The sequence below is a fragment of the Leptopilina boulardi genome, unplaced genomic scaffold, assembly GCF_019393585.1.
Source record: "Leptopilina boulardi isolate dan_hultmark-lab unplaced genomic scaffold, ZJU_Lbou_2.1 LbouV2_137, whole genome shotgun sequence".
Classification (NCBI taxonomy): Eukaryota; Metazoa; Arthropoda; class Insecta; order Hymenoptera; family Figitidae; genus Leptopilina; species Leptopilina boulardi.
In genome coordinates, this window is record NW_026137682.1 from 244,882 (window position 1) to 267,366 (window position 22,485).

Consider the following 22,485-nt stretch of genomic DNA (forward strand, 5'->3'; position numbering starts at 1 on the left):
TGAAATTTTTTTTCACTTTTTTCCAGAAAAAATCTTCTCTAAATTTAAATTAGTAAGAATTCTTTCACTTATAAATGAAAGAAATGTAGAAATGTTCACTATAATTTTAATTTAGATTTCCATTTTTTAAATTTTCACCCAAAATGATACATTATGTCTTAGAGACAAATAAATATTTATTTGTTTTAAATAAATTTTGATTTAAATAAAAATTTGATTTTCCCTAAATAAAATGTTATTTGTGCTAAATTAAAGTTTTTATTTGTAACAAATAAAAATAGTTATTTCGCTCTTAAATAAATATATATATACTTTTTATTTGTTTTAAATAAATTTTATTTTTCTTATAATAAATGAAAATAAAATGTTTTTTTCAATTTATATAAATATGCTTCATTATTAATCACACGCCCTTTAAAGTTACATAACTCAAGTGAATGATGATTATTTTTCTCCGCATCATCATATATATGAAATTCAAGAAATATATTGAGTGAAATGCTTTTCCGTTCGCGTTTAAAATGATAGTCTGCGGGATAACTCATCGAGAAGAATAGAAGACGAAGATGAAGAAAAAGAAGTATAGTGGGAAGAAGAAGAAGAAAAAAAAGCATCACCCTTTGAATATGTTTGAAACTATTTATATTCGCACAACTATATATATATATATATATATTTGTAGGGTGGAAGATAGCAGAGGATAGAGAGAGGGACGGAATTCATTGGTTTTCGTTTTCACCCACATTTCGGCGCAGGCGTTATAAAAGCGAGAGACTGGTATTATCAGAGAAGGAGCGTAAACGTAAGAGCAGGAGTACCGGCCGTCAGATCGGGGGCTGAGATTCGTGTGGTGTAGTACGGGGGTGGCTGTACGTACAACGAACAAGGGTTCCACGAAAAAGCTTTCAGTTACGCAAAAGTGGTGGGCTCGTTCGATATCGGAAACTCTCTCAGTGTGTATTGTATTATAATGTGTCATTTAATTTAAAATTTAAAAAAAAGGGAAGATTGCACTCACTGCCACATATACACTATATACATTACAATACGAGGGGGATTTTTTAACACAAAAAATTAAAAGAGAGAGAGAGAAAGAGAGAGATATGTAAAGACTCAAGTGATCACGAAACACGGTGTTCAACTGTTTTCTTTTTGGGTTACTTTTTCCCGCAAAAAAAAAATCAAGACAAGAGAGGATCTCGATGCGGCATGTCTTCCGTGGTGATTGCCGAAAAGGTGGGTGAACCATCGTAACCACGTTTTCAGGAGGCACTGACATTGTCAATGGCTACAAAACCGGAAGTTGGTGCAGGGCCTTCACGCTCGGTTTATGTGTGAATCAATAAATTCAGAATGCCGGTGTAAAATAGGGTTTGCGGTAAACTAAAAATATCTTCCTCGACCCCGATCTAAGGATAACAATGTATTTTACTTCTAGGAACATATCAATGATTATATTATGTTATAATTCATTTTCTTTATATTTTTCTTCAATTTTTATTTTGGGAGATTTTTTTATTTTTTACATAAACAAAATGAAAATTGCTTACATCACACCGTGCCTGAACCAAAAAAAAAGTTTGACTAAAATGGATCCAAAATCGGGTTTTTGGGGATTATTCTACATCATATCAGAAGTAATAATTCGTTGAGATCAAAATCCTAGCTGCTCCTTTTTTCGAGATATCGGTATTTTCGTTTATTTAATTTTGCGAATATTCTAAAAACACTCAGTTTGGAACTTGTAACTTCATGTAGGCAAACAAATCTTACAAAAAGTATCTTAAATATATTTTTTATATGTAATTACATGTAAAATCCTTTAAAATAAAAACTCAATGAAGAAAATTTGGTTAATATTTATCAATGTATTAGGTTTTTTTATATTGAGCTCAATTAGGAGTCGATTTTGAATTTTTTTTATATTTTAGGTCATATCTATTTCCAAACCCTTTATATTTATGTTAAATATATTTTTTATATTTTAATACTTTTTGCACAACAAATTAATTTATATGATTTAGAAAGAACGAAACAAATTTTTTTATTACAACTGGTAGAGAATGATATTCATAAAATATCATAAGCGCAAAATAAGCAGTTGAATAATTTTCAAACTAAACAATAGATTTAAAATTTTGAAACAAAAATGAATATAAATCGATGTCTTGCATGAACTATAATAGTCAGTATAATACAACTCACTTAAAAGTAACGAAATAAAAATTCGACAATTGTTCACATAAGTTTCAATGGAATATTTCTCATTTTTGAATTCATTTCGTAGAGATTTTAACTTTTAAAAATCGACGATGGACCAAATCACTAATCTATTCAAAAGAATAAAACATATTTTTTTAAATAAAATATATGTTATAGTTTTTTAAAAATTAAAATCTCTACGAAATGCATTTAAAGATGAGAAATTTCCATTGAGACTTATGCGAACAATGTCGAATTTTTATTTCGTTACTTTTAAGTGAGTTGTATTATACTGATTATTATAGTTCATGAAAGATATCCATTTATATTCATTTTTGTTTCAAAATTTTAAATCTATTGTTTAGTTTGAAAATTATTCAGCTTCTTATTTTGCTATTATGATATTTTACGAATATCATTCTCTACCAGTTGTAATAAAAAAATTTGTTTCGTTCTTTCTAAATCATATAAATTAATTTGTTGTGCAAAAAGTATTAAAATACAAAAAATATATTTAAGATATTTTTTGTAAGATTTGTTTGCCTACATATAGTTAAAAATTCCAAACTGAATGTTTTTAGAATATTCGCAAAATTAAATAAACAACGAAAATACCGATATCTCGAAAAAATTTAGAATGATCCCCAAAAACCCGATTTTGGATCCATTTTAGTCAAACTTTTTTTTGGTTCATGCACGGTGTGTACAAGAGAAAATTATTACAAGGCATTTTAGTTCTTCAAAAATATTCTTTCTCAAAAATATACAATTTTTTTTCTTCTACAAATGTTTAACGAAAAATGGAAATATATTAATAATTTTAATAGAATACAAAATAATAAATTAAAATTTTTATTGACATTTTATATTAATAGTATAAAATTTGTTTTTTTAATATTTTTTTTTGTGAATGTTATTTATGGTACATAAATTATATTCAGTTATTTAAATTTTGTCTAATACGCCAATTTTCAGTGAGGTGATTTTAAGGTAATTGTTTTGGTATATATCCTTCTAAAGAGAAGATTAGGTAAATTAATCTTCACAAAGATCGTGGTTTTGTTTTGAGAAATTCTGAAATATATATAGATTTTAATAATCTCGGATTAAGCGATTGCTGGCGATGAATATTTCTCGAGTAGAAAAAATGTTGAAAGAAATTTGACATAATTTCTTTGAAACTTAAAAGAGAAAATTTTTTAGCTCGACTATATACTATAAAACAGTTTCTTTTCAAATAGAATAATTAGATACTTTATACTAATAAATTCCATAGTACCTTTAATATTTTATTCAATTTGTAAAAGAATTATATTTGTCAAAGGAGAACTTAATTTTTATATGTTTTTTTTTTTAAATTCCAAAAAAGAAATTTAAATAAAATAATGATTTAACTGAGGAATTTAATTTTCATATTGGAAACATAAATTTAGTGAAATATTTTATAGAAATAATTATTTTACTAAAAAAATTATTTGTAATTTTGGAAAATTCACGAAATTCCAATATTTATAAGATTATAAACATATTTATTTTAAAATTATGAAATTTTTAAGAATTAATTTAAGAATAACATTTCCGTTCAGTTTTTTCTTTTTTGTTTATTTATTTATTCTTTTTAAAAAATGCTTCTAATTATACAATAAATTCGATGAATTATATAAAAATTACTAATTCTACAAAAAAAACAAATATTTAGAATATAATGTTACTATAATAAGTTTACTAAACAATTTCTCCACTACTAGAATATAATTACTCCATAAAAGAATTCTCCTGGAATAATCACTCTACTATATAATGAATTTCACTAGAATAATCAATATATACCAAACAATTTAATACGCACCAGATAGATATTATTTAACTTATAAATGTTTGCTTCAAAATAATTCGAATAATGATATGATGATAATTAAAACAGTATAAAAGGCACTTTGAATAATTACCATATATATGTATTCAGAATGATCAATTTAAAATAATTATAACAAATGCAACATTCGAATTGATATAAATTTCAAAATTATTATTCTCCTCTCTTCTTTTTTTTCAACTAAAAATAATCATTTTGTGAAAACTCGTCAATTTATTATTAGTTTTTTCCATTATTATTTTTTTTTTTTTTACATCAATATAACAATTTCAATGCTCGTAAATTTCATTTTATTCCATCATCTCTTTCCTTTTGAAAAGAAGCGTATCAGGAAAAAAAAAGAATTTAATTGATCCTCCATTCCCCTATTTTCTGTCACTGAGATCTTCATTCTTTTCTATTATGCAATGTCCCTGGACAACTTTAATGTCTATTAGACTTAAGTCGAAGCGAAAAGGGACTCATTAAAATTAAACTTTGCCTTGAAAGTGTATATATATATATATATAACCCCTTAGAGAACTGTTTCGTTTCTTCAAAAAAAAAAAAAAAAAAACGAAGAAAAAAAGAAAGTTCTTAAACTCCCGCTTTTGTTCGTAAATTTTCTTCTCGCGACAATGAAAATATTTCTCCGTCTTGTTTCTGATGGCGCCAAATTGAAAATTTGGATTTTTTTTTTTTTTACAAAAATACGAAAATTTAAATATATAAAAGCCGTTTATAACAAACACTGTTCAAAATCAAATTGTGGAATACCAACTATTATTGACTATAAACACAAGTGCTCTATACAGTGTGGCTGTGTTTATATAGAGAATAAACTTGCTAGATTTTCAACCACAAAATGGTTCTATGTATATCTATACATTGAGGGTTACATATATGTGCATGTAGGTTGAATGGACAGTTAGGGAGAAAGGGGGAGGGGGGGGGTTAAAAGCTGTGAAAGATGTAGCTATATCATCATGACTTGTGACGTTTAACGATCGACAAAAGCCCGAAGCCACATTTTTGCAAGCAACCTCTTGTTCTTTCCTCTCTTATCCCTATTTGGCCTTTTTTTAAATTTCACTCGTGAACTTGATATATTATTGTTCTAATTAAATCGATTAAAATAGGAACTTTACAAAGAGACATCTAGATTTTCTAATCAGTACTTTATTGGTCCTTTTGTTTATTATAAAAATTATTAAAAGAAAAAAATTTATCATTTCCACCCTTTTGAATATTTTGTTTCTTTTTATTATATCATATTTATTACATTTATATGTAATTATTATTTTTTTTATCAGTGAAAGCTTCTTTTATTATACAATATTTTCTTCTTTTATTTACATTTTGTTAAAAGCTTTTTTTTGAAAAATATTTTCTCTTTGTTGAAAAACAATATTATTGGTTATCATATTTCGATATAATTTTACAGATATTATTTTTTATTTTTACTATATTTTTATTTTATTTTATTATTTAACAATATGTACCATAATTTATAAATATTATCGTAATGACATATATTATAAATAATAAATATCCTATTCACAATTCATAGATAATAATAGTAATATTTAAGTTATATGACACGAGCTATTATTAAATCTTCCCCTCGTTTGAGTAACATAAAAAATTTATTCTTTATATATATATTTTTTTTTCTGTATGACACATATTTATAAATGTCAATATAACTGAAAGATTTACTAAAGTCCTTTAGGAGCTATAATAAATTCTGTCAAAAATTAGAAATTTCCAATATTTCAAAATAGTATGTTTATATAAAATTAATATAAAAATGTTGTGCATAGAAAGATGACTCTTTCGTCGAGGGGAAAAAAATAACTGTCTTTGTAGTGGTAAAAGCTGCTTCAAATTTTTTAGAATTCTCAAATTTTTCATATTTTAAATTAAGCTCTTCTCGTCATAAATCATCAGAAATTCTCTTTATTATATCAGGTTCGTTGTAAATGTAAAGTAATTTTTCAAATATAGAAAGTAATTTTTTTTTCATCATGAAATAAGTGGTCATAGTTTATGTAATTTTTTTTTATAAATATCATTTTTTAATAAAAGTTAAATAAGAATACCTATTTCTTTTTTTTACGACAAAAGGATTTTTATTATTTCACTGAGAGTATCTGAAGGACTTGACTTTTAATAAAGTCAAGGAAAAAAATCTCTAAAGAAATTATATTTAATTTTTCCCCTCATCTGCTTCAATGTAGAATAACATTAGAGGGTGTAAAATACCTTGAATTCTATAATCTATATATTATATATATATATATATATATATACGCGGAGCCAATTAGGAATAATATTCAAAAGTGCTCTTGTATATTGAAAGCAGATACATCATTGATACGATTATGTCAATGAAGCTGAAGTTTATGGTAATGACAGACCGTGGGAAAATTAATTCAATTTCCCGAGGAGGATCTCTTTTTTCAAGATAAAATTCTTAAGAGACGATGAGCATTATTGGTATCGCCTTCAAGATACGCAATTAGAAGAAGAAGAAGAAAAAAGAAAAGAAATACGTTTTCATATATACGAACTTTATGAAGTCATGAAATGATATTATCCAATTTTCTTTAAGTATATTTTTCCACCATATATATATATATATAGAGGGGAGATTATGGATAAAGATATGACTAAGCAACATTTACACAAACAAATGTACACCCCTTATAGGATTTTCCCCCTCCATCTTCAATTTTTCCGCCTCATGTATATTGTTTGCAACCCTCAGATTTTGATATGTATGTGTATATAAGGGGTAAATAGGAGGGGAAAAAAATTCTTTACTTTTTTTTTTTAAATATTCCTGTATTGTATTTCTCAGCAGTTCAAAGTAATCTTAAATCTCTTAAATCGAATTGAGGGCAGTGGATAGAAATTATTTAGGTCATAAACACTGACTTCGATTGTCATTAGGGCTTTTGAACTTAAGTTCGATTGATAAAATGTCATATATGTTAGTTTTTTAATTTGTTAATTAATCAATTTTAGGACATTTATTTCTTTTTCTTTCTTTCATAAATGTTTCATAATGCTAATTATGTTTTTATGATTTGAAATATGAGTGATATTTTTATAACATATTATTCTATAACAATATAATTGTAAATGTTTCACAATTAACTTGAAAGTATCAAATTGATATACTAAAAATATAAAATTGCATACTACTAAAAGTATCAAATTGATACTAAAAAATATCAAATTTATTCTAAAGGAATCAAGTTGATCCACATTTTTATAAAAAATTTTATATTTTTAAATTAACCGTGATTTTGACAAAAAACATATTCAAAAAATATAAAGGACTTGCAATTGACTTTTAACTTAAATTACTTTCCAGTCAACTATCCAACGGTATAGTTGAAGATCTCAGTTAAATTTTTAATTAAATTTTTAATAATACCAATACAATATTTATTTTTTTATATTTTATATAAGACCGAAAAGGAGGAGGGTCAAAAAGGCCGTTTTTTGGGCCAAGGACGTCGCATTTTTTCCATTGCATATCTGAAAAGTATGCGTCAAGAGCTTTCCAAAACACACAATAAAAACCCTTTTAAGTTGAGATAAGTGGTAGTTATGCTTGATCAAAGTTAGAAAAACTTTGTAAAATGAGGAGTATAAGTTTACTGTATAAAATCTTAAAAAACAACAGCAATTGCACGAAACTTGTTACTCGGGGGTTCTCAGGGTCGCTGATGACGAATCTGACGTCTGTTTTCAAAAATCCAAGATGGCGGATCCAAAATGGCGGATGAATTTTTAAAAAATTAATCATATTCTTATGAAACGTTTGACTCGGGGGTTTTTGAGGTCGCTGAACACGAATCTGATGTCAGTTTTCAAAAATCCAAGATGGCGGATCCAAAATGGCGGACACTTTTTCGAAAAATGCCGTCATGGCTGATACACTTAAGAAATTTTTACGATGCCATCTTGAATTTTTGAAAACTGACTTCAAATTCGTAATCAACGACTCCGAAAACCCCCGAGTAACGAGTTTCATGCGATTCCGATGAATGTGTTAGCCATTTTGGATCCGCCATTTTGAATTTTTGAAAACTGACATCAGATTCGTGTTCAGCGACCTCAAAAACCCCCGAGTCAAACGTTTCATAAGAATATGATTAATTTTTTAAAAATTCATCCGCCATTTTGGATCCGCCATCTTGGATTTTTGAAAACAGACGTCAGATTCGTCATCAGCGACCCTGAGAACCCCCGAGTAACAAGTTTCGTGCAATTGCTGTTGTTTTTTAAGATTTTATACAGTAAACTTATACTCCTCATTTTACAAAGTTTTTCTAACTTTGATCAAGCATAACTACCACTTATCCCAACTTAAAAGGGTTTTTATTGTGTGTTTTGGAAAGCTCTTGACGCATACTTTTCAGATATGCAATGGAAAAAATGCGACGTCCTGGGCCCAAAAAACGGCCTTATTGACCCTCCTCCTTATTCAGTCTGATAGCAATTGACTTTTACTATTGGTATACGAAAATTACAAAAATGTGAATGGTTCTGTCTGACTAAAAATTACTGTTACTACTTGAATGAAAATTATTGTCACTTAAATGATCCTTTTGGACTGTAACATTACTGTTACTACTCACACTTTGACTATAAAAATTTAAAAGAAACAAGATGGTTAATTATTAGCATGTAAAATTGTTTTCGACCAATTTTTTTCATTTAATAGTTTTTTTTCCATTCTTTTTTTCATTAACTACTTTTTCTCAATCATATCGACAGGCTATAAATTTGTGCCGCAGTTTCATAAATTTTAAATGATATTTTTTACTTTGCAGTTGAAAAGCAAATTATTCAATTATATATAGTCGACGCATGAGAACTCAATTTACTTAGAAAGTAAATTTATTATTTACGAGACAACACGTCTCTTTAATAAATCAATATATTAGCGGTAAATAATAATAGAAATAAAAAAAAAAAATTCATAAACTTTCATTAACAATATGTAAAATATTATTTATTTTTAAAATTGCGTTTTTTTATAAAGAAAATTTTATTATTATGTTGCAAATTGTATATTACGGAGTTTTTTTCTGAATACTCTAAGAAAATCATCGTCATGTATGCCATTTTCCACTATATTAGGTCAATTGTTCCCCTGGTAGATATTTCAGGAAAATCCCTCTGACATTATATATTTTATAAAAGTTATATTCTGAAAATATAAATGTTTACCATCAAAATTCATTTGCATGAAATCGACAAGTTTAACAGGGTTTTTTTTTTTTTTATTAGATGAAATAAAAGAAAAATTTTTAAAGAGAAAACAAAATTGTAAATTAAGTTAATGAAATTTTTAATAGAAAAATAAAAAAATTCTAAACTAATTTCTTGTCAATAATTAAAATTTTTTTTTCGTTATTATAAAAAAAATGTATAATAATAAAACACTATTTTTCATTAAAATTTAAAGAGAATATAAATTTTGAAAAATAATTTTGAAAACAAATTTGAAATTGTAAAATTGTTCATAAATAAAATTTTATACTTTTATTGTAATGTAAAATGTTTCTATACGAGAAAAGCAACATCTATATTTATAATCGTATCTAAGAATAATGTGCATTAAAATATTAAAAAAAAAATTTATTGTTCCGGTCTAGATTATTTGAGTCAATAATATCTACAATTTTACAACCGGAATAATGAAAAAGCAGATTGCGATAATAAAAATAATGTTCCACTCTAATATGCAGAAACTTTTGTGATTATTAAATATAGAAACATGAATATTATATCTATAATTCTATGCATTAAATAAATTAAATTTACATATAATAATGAATTGTTTTAACTATTTAAATAAATTTTTCAATTTACAGTCGCATTTTACGAGGCACAGAACGCGACGTCTCACACGTCGTGAAAAATGGCCCCTACATTTGGCCTTTATTCTCATCTACTTTCTGATTCATTTGATTTCATCATCGACAACATCGCCATTGGATGTTGGGAATTTAGTTTCAAATACAACGACAACATCGACAATAGAGACGGCGATAAAATCATCCCAATTAAATTCCAATCAGTTGGAGAATGAAAAGGGGAAAAACGATGACAAGAATAAAGGATTACCTGCTTCCAAGGATCAAGTGAAGGGAAATAATTTAAATGAAAATACAAAGCCAATGGAAAGCGAAAAAGAAAATGAAACTAAAGAAAGTGAAAAGACGAACAAGAATAATGTGATAGACGATAAAACGGAAAAAGAAAATACGGAGCCTGATGGCAAGGATAAAGAGGAGAAAAACGAAAAGAATGAGAAATTTTTTTCGAAAATTCCCAATTCAACAACCGTAAGTTATTTTTTAAACGAAAATAGAATTTTTTTATTCGTAAAACTAAATAAATAGATATTTTCTTTAAATTGTTTTCAACTTTATTTAATTTTTCTTAGATTTGGAATATTTTTTAAAATAGTTTTAAAATTTCTTTTTTTTTTTTAGGAGCCTTCTGTTATATCAACGACAATTTTACCTGAACATTCAACAGTGAGGCCTAAAAGAATTAATTGTTCTGCGCCAGCCATCGAACAATTTCCGAGACCGTTGATGGGCCCCAGTGCCAGGAAACATGGTGGTCTTATCATTCATATAATAGTAGCAGTCTACACTTTTCTTGGTCTTGCCATAGTCTGTGATGATTACTTCGTATCCAGCCTCGACAGGATTTGTGAGGGTAAGACTCTAAATCTCTCAATTTCCTCATTCCATTTTCTTCTTTCTTTCCCCAACTATTATTTTTTCCATTATCATTTCTACAGAGGTTTTTTTTTTAGATTTTATAAATTTCTCTATTACCAAGTTTTTTATTATTACTAAATTGTATATGTATTTTTTTAAAAATAAAAACAATAATAATTGTTGATTTACAAGATACAACAATTGCTCAAAATTGTTTAAATGGACATATATATACTTTAAACCATTTTTTTTTCATTTAACTCAAAAAACAGGAATGCAATATTAAGAAATATTCTGAATTTTAAGCCATTTAATTTCATTCTCTAAATTAAAAGTTAAATTTATGTTAATTTACGAAAATTATTCTTCATAAATAAATTTTTTAAGACAGTAAACTATATGAGGTATTAAAAAGCATCGTAAATTAAATTAATATAACATGGAAAATTAAAATAATCCATTTTTTGAATTTAATGTTTTTTTCAGTTTAGTGAAACTAAACGTTTCTAAGTTCATTTTTTGGTAGTTTTTAATTTTAATCTTCGGATAGATTATTTTAATTTTCTATGAATCAAAACGTTGCATCTTATTTTAATCCATTTTAGTATTAAAATAATATCCCACAATTTAGGTACTGTATTAAAACGTGTCAAGCTATATTATTTAAATTGACTACTTATTTTTTTTTCTTAATTGAATGAAAAAAACAAAACTTGTTTATTTTTAATGGTTTAAAAGATATGTATCCATTTAAACAATATTTTGAGCAAAAGTTACGTCTCGTAAATAAAAAATTGTTTTTTTTTTTATTCAAAAAGTTGTATTTCTGGAAAAAATTGATAAAAAAAAGTGAAATATATATTTCTCAAGGAAATAAACATAAATAAATAATATATAAAATAGATTATTTTAATAATAAAAAGATATTTTCATAATTTTTTCAATTAAAAATGAATTTTTCTCTTATATAAAAAATTTGTTCGATTTAATAATTTACTTCATTTTAAAAATTAAGAGACATTTAATCCGCAATTTCGACATTTTGATTTCCAATTAAAGTAATTAATAAAATGGTAGTTAGTTATATTTAACAAATAATATATAGATAGATTAAATTGTAGAATAAGCGAATTTTATTTCATTTGACCTATTTTTTCACTAATTAAATAAATTCCATTATAAGGTTTGATAATATTATTATTCACATTTGTTAATGAAATTCTGTTTGATAAAAAATTTTGTACCCAGCAGTTATACATAGGTATTTGAAAAATTAATTTTCTCCCCTACACAAAATTAATTTTCATTTGTGAAAAGTGAATTCTGCTCTTTTATAGAGACTCTTTTCACATATATATATATATATATATATATATATATATAACACATTCACTTAGTGAGAGAAAAATCTTGTTTGACCCAACAACTTGTTCTACTTAACAAATCAATTTTATCCGACGAGACGAATTTTTTTTTTATTTTATTAAGTTAAAAAAAATATCTCAAATAAAATTTATTTTATCTAATTATTTTCTCTATCTATTAAATATAATATGAATAATCTATGTTTAATTATTCATGCGAGTTTTACTGATTACAGTAATTTAAGTTTTAAATTTAATTATAAGTTTTTAGTTCATATTACATTTAATTTAATGGAATGTTTATTAAATTTAAATTAATTTCATTCAAAATTAAATTATTATTGGAATTCAAATATAAATTTTCAGGATATAGAAACAATATTTTTAAACAAGAGAAAAAGGATATATATACTATATATTTAACGTACGTGACATTTCGCAAATATTGAAAAAAATGAATATTCAATTTTGTTTTGAAGTAAAGGGTATATATTTATAGCACAGTTTTTGAAATGACCCCTTTCCCGTAAAGTAATATTCGAGGCCAACGTGGAGGAAAGAAAATACATTTTCTCCATATATTTAAATGTTTCAATTGAACTTTGATCTAAATTTTTACAGCAATAGGATATTGAGAAATATTATATCAGATTATTTAATTTTTTTTTTATTTTTTTTTTTTTGCAGAACTAAGATTGTCACCAGACGTGGCAGGGGCAACTTTCATGGCTGCAGGATCGTCTGCACCAGAATTGGCAACTGTTGTAATAGGAGTCTTCTTTGCGCAAGACGATATTGGCGTAAGTTTCATTCACAAAGAAAATAATTATTGATCTTATGCATCAGTATATAGTATACAATGAAAGCAAATACTCATTTTGCAATATTAGATCTTTTAATGTTTTCCTTCTGTCATCTCTTTTTTCTCGCTAGAGCTTGCCTCGCGCTTTTGTACTTCGTCTCATTTTCTTCTCCTATTATTAATTCATGACTTTTTAATTAAGTTAATTTAGTTTTTATCATTTATTCTTTTTTTTGGTTCACTTTTTCTCTTTTTTAATTTTTTTCCTTTTTTTTTGTTTTTCGTTATATTTCTCTTTTTTTTATTTTGCTTCACTTCTATATTTATTATTTTCTTCATTAGATTTTTGTTTTTATTGTTTATTAAATTATTGTCTTCTTCTATTTCACTTATTCTTATTTAAATGTCATCTCTATTTTTTGCTTTTGTACTCCGTTTCATTTTCTTCTCCTTCTTATTAATTCATGTCTCTTTAATTAACTCAAATTAATTTTTCTCATTTTTTATCTTTTTAATTTTTCTTTCTCTTTTTTCGCTATGTTTTTTTTTATTGTTTATTAAATTAATTTTTTATCTTCTTTTGTTTAACTTTTTGTAATTGTCTGAAAATTTTATTTTTTTTCTTCTTGTTACTTTGCTTCCAATTCATTTTTTTGTAATTTATTTTATTTTCACTTCTATTAATTATATAATTTATTAATCAATTATTTTATTTTATTTTCTTATTCGAATTATAATTTTTGGTTTGTCTTTTCTTTTGCGACAATCCAGTTTCATTGTTATCCTATTCATTTTTTATTATTTAATTATACTTAATTTTGTTTCTATTTTTCATTTTACTTTACTAAAATTAATATTTTATATTTTTTTAATTTATTATATACTATACACTGAAAAAAATTTATTTGAATCAAATAATTTTTTCTCAGTTTACAATTCGAAGTTCTTAATTTTTTTTCTTTATTTCTTCGTATCCTTTTCATTTTTTATATTTAATTTCCTCTTATTTGGACTTTAATATTCTTTTTTCAATTTCTTTAATTCTATTTTTCTTATTTTACTCATCTGATCATAAAATTTTCATTTACGCGAGAAAAAAAATTATATTCGTTCACAGAAAACGTGTTTCATATTTCTAAATGAAAAAAAATATATATCTACGTAGGTAATAGTATTTGTAAAATGAATATTTTATTTTCTCGCAAACTAACACTGGATAAATAAAGAAAAAAGTAAAATTTTGTTTTTATTTTGAAATTAGGTGAGTGGGGTCATCGGAAGTGCAGTATTCAACATAATGTTTGTAATATCCGTTTGTGGCTTGTGCACAACAACTGTATCTAAATTAAATTGGTGGCCCCTTTGTCGTGATTCATTCTTCTACGCTGTTTCCATTTTAGTTATGCTCGGCACAATATTCAACGAGATAATTTCATGGTAATATATAAATTATTTGCAAAAATATTATCATCATAATATATATATTGAATTAATTGAATTTATCTATCCTTTTTCTCGCAGGCCTGAAGCACTTTTTATGCTCATCATGTACGTTGTTTATTGTGTGACATTATCGTATAACGCTTCACTTGAACGTTGGGCAAAGTCCTATAATCTTCCATTCCTTCCAAAAGATGAAGAGCCCGCAGAACAGAGCGCATTAGTCACTTATAAATCATTGCAAGAGGAAAGAGTGTCTTACACTGCGCCCAGTTCTCCTACACCAGTTGATCCTTGGAAAAGTCCAGTTGGTCCGTTATTTTTCAAATTTAACATTAGAACTTTTTTCAAAATCATTTTTGAAAATTATACTATTATAATTTTTTTTAAATATTTTATATTACTTAAATATTATTATAGAAAATAGAGAAAAAAATTATTATGATTGTAATTTAAAAATGCTGAAGTAAAAACAATATTATCAAATGTGATTAAGAAAAAGACATTGAATTTTATTTTTTAACTAAATTTATTTGCGTAGAGAGTGCAATGCAAGCTTGGGATGATCCATCTTCACAGCAGGAGCAACAAATTCAGCAGCAGCAGCAACCAATTCAACAGCAGCCACAACCGCAACAACAACAACAACAACAGCAACCGCAACAAGCAGCTCCCGTTGCAGCAAAACCGCAATATTACAAAGCGAAAGAATACGATCCAAATGAGGTTTCACCATTAGAGAAACCAGTTGACGGTACACAATGGCAAATGTTCTCCTGGGCACTTGTCTATCCCATTCATTACATGTGTCGATTTACAATGCCTGATGTTCGACAGGAAAAATATAAAAGATTATATCCCTACACTTTTTTCATGTCAATGCTGTGGATCAGCTTTTACAGCTATATTATGGTGTGGATGATAACAATAATAGGTATTTTATATTATAAATTAATTACAAATTATTTCAAATCATCAAAAAAAAGAATATATTACCTATTATAATAAAACCGTAGAATAAAATAAAATGAGAATGTCATTTTTTTGTGAATTTAGGTAGCACACTTGGAATTCCTGACACTGTTATGGGTTTGACATTCGTTGCGGCAGGTGTAAGTGTACCTGATGCACTATCTTCATTGGCTGTTATCAAAGAGGGCCTTGGTGATATGGCCGTCAGTAATGCTGTTGGAAGTAATGTCTTCGATATTTTAGTTTGCCTCGGTCTTCCGTGGTTCATTCAAACTGCAATTATCAAACCTGGCTCACACGTTAATGTCACCAGTAGAGGTAATTTTTTTTTTTTTTCAATTTCTTTATTGAAGTTTACAACCGAACAGAAAATAATGAAAAACTATAGAAACGAGGATAATAATATAAAATTAAAAATTACAGAAAAATTAACCCTTAAATTCTATTCTTATTTCAATGAGAATTTTATTCCCCCATAAAATTTATTATTATATCAAGGTGTTTATAATTTCATCTTCTGTCCAGGTTTGACCTACTCGACCCTTTCTCTTCTCTCGACAGTTCTATTTTTGGTGTTAGCGACACACATGAATGGATGGAAATTAGATCGACGTTATGGAATAGTACTAATGATTTGGTACTTAATATTCATCGTTTTCGCTTCATTGTACGAGCTGAATGTTTTCGGTCAAATGAATCCACCAGTCTGTCCCAGCGTATACTAATTTCATTATATTACGCGTAATCTCAATTTTGCGCCAATGCATCATTCACGAAAATATTTATAATTATATTCTCATGAAAGTAATAGCTCGAAAGGGGTAAATGAAGAAAAAAAAAAATATAACTATATAAATTATGCCGATGAAGAACATATATATATAGAAAATTCAATGTTTAATCGAGAAAAGTGGAAATAATATCTAGGAGAAAGGTGAAATAGTTTTAGAAAATTAGAGAAGGAAAATAAGATATAGAATGACGAAATCATAAAAGAAATAGACAAAACAGATTTAAAAAAAAATGAAGAAAAATAATGAAAACGAAAAGAAGAAATAAGAAATTAGCCAACAGGAATTGAGAATTGGTTAGAGAAATGACAGAAACTGCAATGATGAGTGTTTAATTAGACGAATTATAAAAGACAGTTGAGAAAAATAATATATAATATAAATATCAGTATTACAATGTTAATTGTTATATGATTTGCATTTAGTTTAAGCGAGAGTATATCAAGTGTCAAAGAAGCTCCGCGTATATATATATATATAATTATAATAATAAATTGAATGCTTACTGTACGTACAAATAAACATGATTCCATAATCGTGCTGCGGCAACGATTTCACTTCAGAAAGTATAAGCAAATCCGTACCCCGAGCCACGATTTACATGTGATAAATAATAATCTATGTGTAATTTCCTTGAAAAAAAAAGAGATGAGTATAGAGAATTTTTTAAGGAATCGTGGTTCCATTAATCGTCCTGCTCGAGGATATAATCGAGAATTTATTTAAGGGGAAACTGAAACATCGAAACTGACTAGAAAGTATTCACAAACGTTTGACAAAAAAAAAAAAAAAAAAAAAAAAAATGCTTGTGCACACGCGTCAAATAATATCTTCCGTATATATTGATGATTTTTATTTTCCTCTGCGCCAATGTATAGAGAAAATCAAAAACAATTTTTTGGAAATTTTTTTATTCATAATTTTCTTTTCTTTATTTAAGTGTATATGCAAAAAAAAAAAGGATGACATTAAATTTTTTTCATGATTTATAATTATCTATTGACAGATCTTTCTGTCTGTTGCAGAAATTGAACTTTTATTCTTCTTCTAATTTCCTTTAGCAGAAAAAAAGATTCATTTCCTGAAAAAAGTACATACTAATAGACTGATCAAGGAAAATAAAAATTCATCAAAAATCAGATATTTTTGTTTTCTAAAAAAGAGGGCGCGGATCAATCGAAACGAACCCTGCTCTTTTTTTAGCCTTCAGTTAATTAAACGTTATCAAAAATAAATTATATATATATATAAATATATAGCAAATTATGTACCTATAATGAGAATTAGCTCGCAGCTGTTTATATATTTATAACGATTGTTAGTCGTTAAAAAAAAGTATCGCGGTAGCCAACGAGTGGTAAGAAATCGAGAAAATTCATCAGGGATCCTGAAAATCGCTTCTTCCGGTTATTTAAATTGTTCGTCTCACTGCTAACTTCCAGCTGCTTTTTTCTCTTTACCTATTTATATAATAATTTTTCACGAAAATTCATCGATTTCAAATCACTCGTCTGTGACCAAAGTTTATAATATTATATATATATATTATATACACTTAATGTATTAACGTATTAATATCTGTATTATTATTATTATTATTCGCTAGTTCCTTTACGAGCTATTTATATTTCTTAACTGACCACTGCATTGGTATAAATTCTACAAAAATTAATTATACACAATATAAAAAATATCAACAAAAATGATTATATAATGATTATGATTAATGATTATTTATAATAGACTAATTTTTTTAATAATTATAATAATTTATATTAAAGTTATCATAAATTATAAAAAAAATTAAATAATGGTAATTTGGAAAACAAAAAACTACTCAATTTTCTTGTGCAAAAATTTTTGTAGAAATTATATCATAATTAATATAAATTCACAAGTAATTTTTAACAAAAAGTATAAATTTGCCGGTTAAACGTCCCCTTCTTTTTTGATTATTAAAAAAAAAAAAAAAAAAAAAAATTAAATAAACTCGTAAACTTGCAGTTCTATATATCTGCAAGGAAAGACCAATGAATGAGCTCATTTTTCTACATAAATGTTCACTAAATGTTTAATAGATAAATGTTGTCTATAATTAAATGTTCCAAAAATAAATGACAAATATATAGTGGACGTTTAATCGACTGCAATATATTGTATAAACTCTCCGCTTAGTTGTACATTTTTATGCACAGTAGTTTTTAAAGGAAAAAAAAAAAAATGAAATAGCTACTGCATGAAAGCAAATAATATAGAAGCGAGACTGAAACTTGCACTATAATAAAATTTATAGAAAGTACTGAAAATTTATAAAAAGATTTATCAAAAATAAAAAAAATAATAAAATTACCCGACTTTATAAAAAAAAACAAACAAATTAATTAAGACAAAATATGGCAGAGGCTTATAAAAATGGACTGAGATAAATCTGGATCAAAATTTTCACACATTTTTGTGAATTAATTATATTACAGAAAGAGAATAATAATTAGATTTTTCATTATGTCAGTATATTTGCACGAGTGTTTCAAAAATCAAAGTACACGCGAAACAATTTTGAAAAATGTGTGCAAAGTTCACGATCGAAGTAAAAAAAAAAAAAAAAAATAATAATAATAAAAAAATAAAATAAAAAGGAACTCCTACGAGCGTGAGTTTTAAGGGTGTGCGAGAAAGACAATAATTAACACAGCCTTAATTGATGAAAGTATTTTACAGCACGGTGGCTGCGCGTTCCTTGTGACCTTCTTGAAAATCTCAAAATTCCCGTTCAGGGTCCTTCTATTTTTTTTCGACCGCGAGCTTTATAATTTGACAAATTTTCTTTAATTTAATCCAAAAATTAATTGCAAATTCAAAAATTGTATAATTAATTTATAAAAATTTGATAGATTTTACTCAATATATAGTGATTCTACTTTATCAAATCTGATTAGTTCAGATTTGAATTTTCTTTTAAGGAAGAATAAGTACGTTAAACTCAAAAAAAAATGCCATACAAAAGTGTAAGTACAAATTCATTTTGTCAATGACCTCTAGAGCCAGAATAATTGTATTATTTTTTTATATAATTAATTTTAAGACACAAAATTTTTCATTAGACATTGAATAATAGATTTTGTAAAAAAAAATTATTACTATTATTAAATCGCAAGGATCGCGCAGACGTAGCAATTTATTATTAGCACATACAAAAAAAAAACGAAAAAAGTGAAATTTTAAGTCGTTAATATTTAACGTGTTGATTGATTTGTTAATTATTTAATAGTAATAAATATTACGTAAGTGTGTTATTAAATATTACACCAATATATGTATATATATATTGTGTGTGTGGGTTCGAGCCGATCGACAAGATTTTATGCTTCCCTGTATGGCCTATCATAATCTACGACTTCATTCTATAAATGATATTATGAAAAAATATTAGAAAATTAATTATTATATTACATTTAAAAAAAATGAGTAGAAAAGCAATTAGATAATGTAGAATATGAAATTATATTATATTATACGTATATAAATCATTAAAATCGAATGATAAAAATTTATCATCAAAAGAAATTATAATTATAGTAAATATTTAATATTTTCCGAAAATTAAAACAATACTATATTATGTAATATTTCAAAAAGAATCTTCAAACAAAATTTATTTGATTGTTCATAAATTAATTTGTAAATTATGTTGGAAAAATTTATATAAAAGTGTTATTGTAAAAAAAAATCGCCATCGTTGACTTGGCCTAAAATAGTTAATTTTAGAATTGTTAACTATGAAATGTTGAGAAAAAATAATTACAATTACCGTTTATAACAAGAAATTATAGTATGTATCTTCTATCTTATCTTTGTGATTGATATATTTAAATTTTCATTTTCAAAAAATAATGTGCGTAAAAATAAGTTTCCTTTTTAAGAGTTCATGTATAATAATTTTTGCAATTGTTTATTTGTCGGTCGGACGATATGAATTCAAAAACTAAAAAGAATAAGAAGCTTCCGGTGATTATGGAATGACTATTAGTCAGAAAATTTTGATAAAAAAGAGTCTTGAAAATTTGGAGAATCTTCAAATTTTCTGGTAAAAGACACTTTTTTTTCTTGTTATCCGTTATAATTATTTATAAATAGAATAAATTTTTTGTTTTGTTTTGTTTTGTAAACGTAAAAACATTCAAAAAAATTAAAAAAAACAACTTTAAATTAATTTTGCTAATTAAATTTAATAATAATCAAATTTTTTCATTCTAAAAAAAAATTAAGAATACGAGAAAGTTTGAAAGAATCTTCAAATAAATAACTATAATAAATTAAAAAAGAATATGTCTTCAATTCAATTAATTAGACAAGTGCTATAATTTACAGAACGGGTTTTTCTCAAACTCAAAATAATTGTTTTTTGTCAATCAACCAATATCTTTATTAGTCTAAAAGTTCAATTCTCTAAATATGCACTAGTGAAAAAAGTGAGATACTAATATTTAAAATACTTAAAATCTTTATCGAAAATTAATTAATTTTAATTTTGTTATAGTTGAATTGAATTACAATTAATTAATTAAACTATAACAAAATATAATTTATTAAAATTTTATATTAATGAAATTAAAATTAATTAAATAAAATATTAATAAATTTAAAACAATATAATTAATTAATTTTAGAAAATAATTTCAATAGGTCAAATTTGAGAATAATTTTCAGTGTGTGTCTTTTAAAATATCACATGCCCTTAATTATAAGAAAAAATTAATAATATGACAAAGAGAAAAAGTTTCATGAAATTTTGAGAAATTTAATGAGCCAATTTTAAAAAGATATATCTAATTAATTGGAAAGAAAAACGAAATAAAATGTGATGAGATGATTCGTAAGAATATCAGAGGAATTCAATTTCAGCAAAATAAATGAAAGAAATAATAATGAAGAATAAATTGTAACTTATCGCGTACATATATAGGCTGTAAACAATTCTTTGTAGAATTTTATTATAACAAAAAAAAATATATTTTTGTCCATTTCTTCCTCTTATATGTATATTTATTACTAAGATTAATTCAGGAATTGGTATGAAAGTCAATCTCTAGATGTTATATTATGCGTGTAAGTGTTTTTTATTAGATTTAATTAATAAGCGTCGATCAATTTTTCATGTGTCCTTAACCAAAAAAAGTAGCGTGAAATCAAAGTCAATATTTTTAATTTTTAGAGCGAAACAAAAGCAGAAAAAAAGAAAGCGATTACCAATTTCTGAAATGGTCAATTTTTAGATTAGAACGTGTCCCAAAAGTGTGCTCACGACTGGAAAAAGTAAAAATTAAATCGACGAGGTCCATTTTAAAGGAGCTTTTGAGTTTAAAAATAAAAATTATCCCAAGTGACATCCAATATTGGGGTAATATTGACAACGTTACATAAGAATCATAAATATTATTTATTAATATTTCTTATTATTATTATAATAATAAGTATATTATATACTAAATCGGAATATTTAGAAAAATTCTTTATTTAATTAGTTATTATATTTACTTGTTGTTTTTTTTAATTAAATTAAAATAAATATATTTCAAAAATTGTGAAAAATATTTTTTCAATATTCCCTTAATATTTTTTTAAAATTAAACTTTAACGTGAAATTTTTCCGCAAGATACACACATGAAATATTAAGGGAATATTACTATAAAATACTTTTGTGCAATATTTCTACAAAATATTGGATGTTATTTGAACGACAACTTGTTGATATTGATCCTGATGAATATCTAGATTTATAATATGCGATTCTGCAAATGAATGTTGATGTATATATTTATAAATAATATTTGCAATTCTAATCTTTAGAAGCTAGTTTGCACAACATTATTGTTATTCAGTTGAAATATGTAATATGTACAGTAGTCAATTCAGATTTGAGCCTCGTCGAGTCGCTAAACTTATTTGCATTCTCACGAAAAGCGTAAATCGAAAGCATCCTAAAGCGTCAATATAGTTAGTCTATAGCTTGTAATAGTTATGTACATAATTGTTGTAACTGCGTCTTAAAATGAACAAATAAATATGTATACATATACATCTATATATACAAAAAAAAAACACATACACACTGTAGTTGAAGAAAAAAAAAATTCGCATCACGCACCATTTATGAAAAACAAAACAATGAACGTATATTGCAAAAAGAATGATGTAATATTACAGTTGGATTGTAGTAAAGAGTTAAGACACTATTAGGTGTTATTGTAATCCAATGTACTTGACTCGTTTAAAAAAATAAAGCTATTGCTAATTATTGCA

General features: G+C 25.5%; 1 protein-coding gene across 1 annotated transcript; it reads left to right on the forward strand.

Annotated features, from left to right (window-relative positions):
* Positions 1-801: 801 nt before the first annotated feature.
* On the forward strand, positions 802-22,485 carry LOC127291433 (probable sodium/potassium/calcium exchanger CG1090). The gene is made up of 9 exons (XM_051320564.1): positions 802-1,236; positions 9,955-10,428; positions 10,579-10,810; positions 12,867-12,979; positions 14,243-14,418; positions 14,503-14,732; positions 14,963-15,355; positions 15,478-15,711; positions 15,919-22,485. Exons 1-9 carry the CDS (start codon positions 1,210-1,212, stop codon positions 16,116-16,118), a joined length of 2,079 nt encoding a protein of 692 aa, XP_051176521.1. The 5' UTR covers positions 802-1,209; the 3' UTR covers positions 16,119-22,485.